Here is an 8,021-nt window from a genome sequence, read left to right on the forward strand (position 1 = left end):
TTACTCAAAATGATCTAAATCTGGCAATTATTTGAAAATACAATAAGTGCATAAATATGAAGATTTAACAATGGTAAGAGAAAATTTATTTTTCCTAGCTGTCCATGATAAATAACGAATCATATTTTTTTTGTGTGTTTATTTTATTAACAAGGTAATTGTTAAAGAAGGGCTCACGTTTTCACAAATGTAAGGAAACATTCCCGTTTCCTTACATCTATGAATGTTTATCGATATAACAAATAACAATGTCCAGCTGTTGAAAATTTCCGTCCAACTTGCTTCACTTAGACAGAGACAGTCAATAAGAACGGTCTGCTTAAAAAAATATATGAAGATATTTTACTCAATGATTAATGGTTACACGCAATATGTTGCCTCATACCTGTAGCGTTATTATCCATGTTTGCAGATTACAACATACGGCATCGTCGACCAGCTTCTTTGAAATGCAACTGTCAACAATAATAGCTTCAGCAATTGCCAATAATAGTGAAAGTATCCAGGAGTTGCGACATCTATTTGAACAATCATATGCATGAATTGGGTGTTTTCCATTTCGCATATTAATTATACACACATGTGTATTGGTTACAGTCACACATTTAAAATATACAATTTAAAATAACTATAGTATTTAATTTTGCAATGCACTATTACTATAGGTATCCATTTTCTCATACAAAGAAACATAAATTCTTTTATAACATTTACATGCTTTGATTTTGCAAGTGTATTGTCTTAAAGCGAGATTATACGATTGTGTCAAATATTTATTAATTTATATAAATGTGTAAAAGACTTAATTAATTAATTAATTAATTAAACATTTATTTCAATATAAATTAAAATAAAAGTTAAGAAGAACATGTGTAGAAAAATGCGAAATAAGCCAGATATTTAATTCTGAAATCGAAAATATCTGTACAGTCGAATTCGCCAGCATGTAAATCATGCATGTACGATGTGAATCTAAATTTAGTTTAACGGCTCATTTTAAATTCCTGCAACGATATCTATTCATACGACACACAAACAATAACTAAAAAGACGAATGCTTCGGTTATTGTAGGAAAATAGGAAAATATGTACGAAACATCTTCGTCACAATCGACTCGGGGCGCTAATTTTTCTTTGCTGCATTTTATGAAATTCGCCTTCAATGCATTATTTTTCTTGCCTATATTGTCTTATTGTAACATATTTTATCAATATATTACCATTGAACACATATTAAAAATCGTATTATCTCGCTTTTAAACGACAGACTGTATTTATAATACATTTTTACAATATTCAGCATTTTCTTTAAAAATAATTAAAATAATTATGTTAATATACAATAATAATTGTTATTTATCAGGTCTTTTATTAACACCTGTATTTTTTTATATTGCAGTTGTAATGTGTTTGATGAGTATCATACAACGGGAGTTGCAATCATATAAAAGAGGCTTATTCAGAAATTTATTTTCGTGTGGTTTAAAGTATTAGATTTTAAAGGGATCTTTTCACGCTTTGGTAAATTGACAAAATTGAAAAAAGTTGTTTCAGATTCGCAAATTTTCGTTTTAGTTATGATATTTGTGAGGAAACAGTAATACTGAACATTTACCATGGTCTAATATAGCCATTATATGCATCTTTTGACGATTTTAAAACCTAAAAATTATAAAGCGTTGCAACGCGAAACGATTGAATAATTTGGAGAGTTCTGTTTTTGTCGTTAAATTTTGTGAAACTACGAAGATTGCTTATATAAGGTATAAAATACTTCGAGTATATGTACTCGGCGGAATAGCTCAGTAGGCTAAAGCGTTTTTACTTCAGGACTCTGGCAGGACTCCAGGGGTTACTGGTTCGAAACCTGGTCCGGACAATGTTCTTTTCCTTTTTTAAATTTTATTCTTGATTTTTTACTGGAGATTTTACGATCCAATGTTTACATTTATCGATTTAAAGCATTTAATGAATAAGTAAAAAAATGCAAAAATCTGTGAAAAGGCCCCTTTAAACGTTATTTTTAAGATGTAAGACGTAATGATGTTTCTGACAAATCAATACTGCGTATCCTTACTGAAACTATATTCGGTACATCAGTTGACTATATGTAGCTATATGATTAGCTAATAAGGAAAAAAGAGTAGAATGTAGCCAAAACTGAAACAAATGTTACTCTGAAGAGAATATATTAACACATCTTTAAGAAATCTAGCCAGTTTGATTATGTTGATAAATTGCTTCTTTCTCAAAGCAATATGCTTTTAAAAATAATTTTCATTCTGATAACTTTTGGAAATCTCAAATTTTGTCTTTTTACTGAGACTTAGAATAATTATATGTATCACTTGATTATAAAAAACCTCTTTTGGAATACCAAATAAAATATCATTTACATCCCGCTTTATATGTAATTGTTAAATGTTAACAAAACGTTAGCTCCCTTCATATGGTTTGTACGCAATAACAATCGTAAATGACATGCATTATTGAATCCTCACAAAACTTTCACAAAATGCGTAGATGCCTAAAGCTTTTAAGTTACATTTATACAAATATGCATAAGTGTGTAATACGTGCTGCAATATCTTAAATTGACATTTGCGTAAAGTATCATCTATGGTGGCCTTAAATGGTATTATTGTGGCTTTCAATGGTATTAAAAACATGTTTTCAATCAAACCTATGTTAATTGGGTAGATGTTTTATTTATACAGTATGTCCTTTCTTGTTTGATGTCTTCGTCGAATTGTAGTGCAGATTTTTCAAGTATGTACAACTTTTTTTTCGTACATATTCAAGTGATGAGTTCTATTGTACTTAGTTGTTTTATAAGCTATTTGGGATTAATGTTTTTCATAATAGATCGTTAAATTTAGGTGATGAATAGTTTTGAAAGCTTCAACTGTATAATACGTTATAGACCTAATATTTTACGCATTTTATAAGAACAGTATAGCCCTATGAATCCAAATTTGGTAAGAAAGATAGGTTGTTGTTTGTTTATATTGTTGACTTATTTTATATAATCGCTTTATTAACATAACATAATCTTTCAGTTGAGATTCTGTGTGTGTATGGTCAAATGTTTAAGTTTACATTATGTTATGCCCGGACTGTGCCCAATCATTCCTAGCGAATTAACTGTCTATAATCAAAAACTTTTGGGCGAATATTGGACTAAAGCTGCAATGTCCAGCTATGTGGTTAGCGCTGAGATATATTGTATTTTGGTGTGATCTTGTATTAGGGTGGGAAAGTGGAATAACCTGCGAAAACCCACCTGTCCGGTATTGATTTCACCTACCATACTCACATGCTGCAGGAACGAGGTGTGAGGCCGGGTCGCCTTGATGAGTAGGAAGTGTACCAGCCACTTCGCTTGTCGGACAGCCTCATTTAATTTTCATTTTTAAATATGAAACAACATGTTTTTACTTTCGTGAACCTTACATGTTTAGACAATATTTTAATAAATTGAGTTTATTCCATTTCTCTATATTGTGTTTTTTGCTATTAATCTTTTTACCCATCTGGCCTTATGAACGTGTTTAAGAGCAGTTAATGTCGATATGGTTGAGTTTTCTCTGTTTTTTTCGTGTAACAACATGTGTTTGTTTTATTTTTTTCTGTTTTAAGATGTCATAAACATTGGAATACAATTGTTTAAATTGATTGTGTTGTATCATGATAAGATGTGGGGATTACAGACAATATGTTTAGAATGTTTGTTAGAAAGTTTCTGCTTTTAGTTAATTTGATTTTGATTATCTTCACTTAAAAGGTCGGCATTATCAAGTTATAACTACCAAGTTCTCTTTACTGTATTTTATTGTAAATACTTATTTCAACCAAAGAATTTCCCGTCGTGTATTATGGCTTTATTTTCGTTATATGAATGAGATTACATTTCTTTTATAAGTTTCATTAGTAATCAACACAAAATATGTCCGATTTTCCATTTGAATGACATGTGTTTAGTTTTTGTTGTGGGCGTGGAGTTTCTTTTGGTTCTGCTTTGTCATGTTTGTATCTTTTTTGCCGTTTTTTATACTTTTTGATAAAGTGTGATTTATAGTCACCTCCTAATATATACGTTTTATCAATAGTTTGCAGATGATGTTTTTCCAATTTTTAAAACTAAGCAAATGTTATTATTGTTTCGTCAATATATATTAATTATGGTGATTTTTTAATTGTGATTATAACCTGGTTGTTATTCTTTTAAATCGCATATAATTACATTGTGTTTATTTTTATATGAAAATATTAACGTTCACTGTTATTTTATTTTAAATTTAAGCTTCTTACATTTAGAGATAATAACTTTCATAGATTTTATTTTTAGATGTATTTTATAGATAAGTTGAAAAATATGGAAATTTCTATAACACATTTATAAGAATACATGTATATATGTACAAACTGTTGACATTTGTTGAACATTTGTTTTTATTTCCACTGGGTAAAAGCATATTTAATAAGCGATAAGGCATATATGTTCACAGACAAAAAACAAAAAAATACATACACTCATTAGCACAGACAAGCATACACAAAACAACATCAGTAACTATATAGTCAAAAGAAGTATAAATGTTATTTTTTTGACTTAAATGTTTTTACGAATAATTAAATACAGATTGTTTAAACCAACAGTACAATAACAAGTGGACAATAAATAAGACGTTCAATTAGTACGTCATTTAATACACTGTTTCTTATTTTATATTCATAATAACTCTAGCCATCAGTGATATTTTACCATTTTGCATCACAATGTAATGTAGTTGTTTAAAGGTCCAAATGTTGATATACACGTTTATGATCTAGTAGTAATTTACTTGTTGTGATTCTTAAATAAACGATGAATTACGTTTTCTTTTGTTATCTTTGATATGTATGTCTGTCTTAAAACAGACTTATACATACATACGCCAATGCTCACGGTGTTGTACTTCTCAAAATATGTGACATCTCACACAATTAATCCATGTATTGCTCATGCTGTCGATATCCCTGTACCAATATTGTGTAGTTTTGGTTTTCATTTCTGCTGAGGTTTTGCTTTACTATTGTAAAACAATAAGTAGGAACATTTGTGTTTCACAGATCGAAGTAAACATGTATTTCTCAAAATATGTGACATCTCACACAATTAATCCATGTATTGCTCATGCTGTCGATATCCCTGTACCAATATTGTGTAGTTTTGGTTTTCATTTCTGCTGAGGTTTTGCTTTACTATTGTAAAACAATAAGTAGGAACATTTGTGTTTCACAGATCGAAGTAAACAAACAATAAGTAGGAACATTTGTGTTTCACAGATCGAAGTACACAGTTCCACTCGTGCTTTCTATTTTAGCCACTAGTCATACTATATGCACATGGCTATGTATAAGCTGCCGTCTCAGTTTATTTACAAGATCGTTCATCGTCTTCTCCAGACTTACTCTACAGTGTCATTTAAAACGAAAATAGTTGAAGATATATTGGTTCTGTGGCGTTTGATGTTCTGTTCTGATGACCTAGCTTATGACCCTAATCAATGCCAGTTTGGCTGAGTTTGATCCCGCCAAGTTTTGTTTAACAACGTTTCTACCCTCTTCATAGTGTTTACGGTGTTTGTAGCTTAACCTTGTCTATCAGAAAACCAGTTTGTTCATTATTGTATATTCTTTTTTCTCGTTTTGAGCGTCTCTGTAATCATTCATTTCTTTACCTAAAATGCCAAGGTTTATTACTTTGTTTTGGGTAAACTCAGTGTAGTATGGTGTAGTATGTCTTTCTCTTTCTTAGGGTTATATTCTTGCATGTTTCAAAGAGTTTTTTTCAGATTGTCCAAAGTTGTATTAGAATATTTTAACAAAACTGTAAATCAAACCTGACAATCCAGCGTTGTGTGTATTAAATGATTGATTGCCGTTTGTCTTTATCCAGATAACTGGTTTTTAAGCTTGAAATAAGGACAGTAAATGTTCAATATTTGAGTTAGATAGTGAGTTAATATTAACAAAACTGTACTGGAATCATGTTTAATTTGCTGATATTACCAGAGGTTCACGTTGCTAACATACATTCAGTTTCCTGAGAGTAATTTGCCACAACTGGTTTAGGTGTAGTTTAGATTTTCGTTAAGGAACTAAACTACCATTTAAAAAAACACTTATAAACCGTGTTTTGTTTTATTTATAAGACACTTCCTAATATATAGCATTGTAATCCACGGGAGTTAAATACATGTGGTATTACATATTAAACGGTATTATCCAGTTGTTCTATTTAAACTCGCACATTTTAAGTAGGTTACATTTCATGTGTAGAACATACATACAAATATCGGTGTTAAAGTAAACTTGCAAAAGCCTATTTTCAACTTGCAAAGCCTATTTTGTGTCATAAGCTGGTTAAAACATGTCATTAGATGGTCAACTTCTAAATATCGGTTACTCACAAATAATTATGATTAAAGTATTCCAAAAGTTTTTCTAACGCGCTATGATGATGTTTGTAAAATTCTTAAAAGTGATGGTTGGCATTTCCTAGTGATTCAACAATTTGTATAGAAACAATGTCCATGCTATATCTGTCCTTCATTGCTACATTATGGTTCAAATGTGTTATAAATATGATGGACCAATACATTTGAATTGGGTCTTAAGTAGAACGGTCTACTTGTAACATCCTGACTCCTTAGGCTAGTACCATTTCTTGTGTTTGATGTTGATTGCGTATTGATGTTTTATTATGAAACACCAAAACTAAACAAAACAATGAACTTGGCTATGCGTATGTTATTGTGTTATATTACCAAGCTTTTTAAAGATTTAGTTACCCGGTTTCAACCTATAAAGTACAAATAAGAAGTTAAAAAGAGGTAAGATGGAAACTAAGATATGATTTTAGTCAAAAAGAAACACAGAGATCCAACGTTTACTCTATATATGCCATCTTCAAATCATATGCCAAGCCAGGAAGAACCACAATTTTTGCGAAGACTGTCGTAAGCGACAAAGTCATATCAAATAATAGATATACAGTCTGGGTCGACTATTTTTTAGGGGAATGTTGTTTTGAATTCATACGTCTGAATTCACTTCACGATACGATCATGTATATCCGGGTAACGCTTCATCAAATATGTGTAATGTTTATAAATAATAAAAGAAAGTAGTTCAATATTACCTAGTGGCATACATAAAAGTTTTAAATCTAATCGCTGCCTATAGCTCTAAAACTGTCACCATTTTTGTTTTGTTAAAACATTCAATAACAAAAGGTCGATTTTAAGAATGGATTCCCTACAGAGGAACATTTTCCCCCAACCCGCTGACGTGTGGTGATGCAAGTATTGCATCTATTTTGCAATTTGTGCAACGCAGTGATATAATTTATCAACAGCCGTTACATAAAAAAACATCGGTGCAGTGGTTCCTAACGTATTTTTTTAAATACACGTTAATAGGTTTTATCGCGTTTAACAGACCAGTTACATACTGAAGCTGATGGATTCGTATATTATGCCCATCTCTTAAGCGAAATGATTTGATATGTATTATTTAATGTCAGCTGATGCCGTTTTTAGGATGCAATATTCTCCCTACTACATGTCATGTTCTGTTAATCGGAGGAAATGAATTCTGGTATTTCAGTATTTAAATGGTTGGTAAAACTAGTTTATTATATGTGTAAAAAACCGCAATTTACAAGAAACTGATACGGATAAAACAGGCATTTGTTTCTGACAAATTTGTTTTATTCTTCCGATCCATTTTATCTGAACTTTTAATGTGTTTTTTTCAAGTGTCTCTTAAATGGTAATATTTAGACACAGTTTTCTGTTGCAAACTGAGTACATACATATGCAAATAGTATGCATAGTTAACACGTCATCATACATACTATTCAACCATTGGCTATTTATATAAATACACTTAAACATGTCTTTATGACCATCATTCCTCTTATATTGCAGCCAAAGGTTTTTATTGCGATTGGTCATTGTGATTTTTTGATGGTG

At 30.6% G+C, this 8,021-nt stretch overlaps 1 protein-coding gene across 1 annotated transcript in view; it reads left to right on the forward strand.

Moving 5' to 3' along the window:
- Positions 1 to 548, forward strand: part of LOC127869558 (uncharacterized) — a 2,125-nt gene extending 1,577 nt beyond the window's left edge. Inside the window, exon 4 of the mRNA XM_052412217.1 lies at positions 413 to 548. Coding sequence (XP_052268177.1) covers positions 413 to 542 — 130 coding nt within the window. The 3' untranslated portion in view covers positions 543 to 548. The remainder of the gene's footprint in view (positions 1 to 412) is intronic.
- The last annotated feature ends 7,473 nt before the right edge of the window (positions 549 to 8,021 follow it).

The sequence above is a fragment of the Dreissena polymorpha genome, chromosome 2 (assembly GCF_020536995.1).
Source record: "Dreissena polymorpha isolate Duluth1 chromosome 2, UMN_Dpol_1.0, whole genome shotgun sequence".
Classification (NCBI taxonomy): domain Eukaryota; kingdom Metazoa; phylum Mollusca; class Bivalvia; order Myida; family Dreissenidae; genus Dreissena; species Dreissena polymorpha.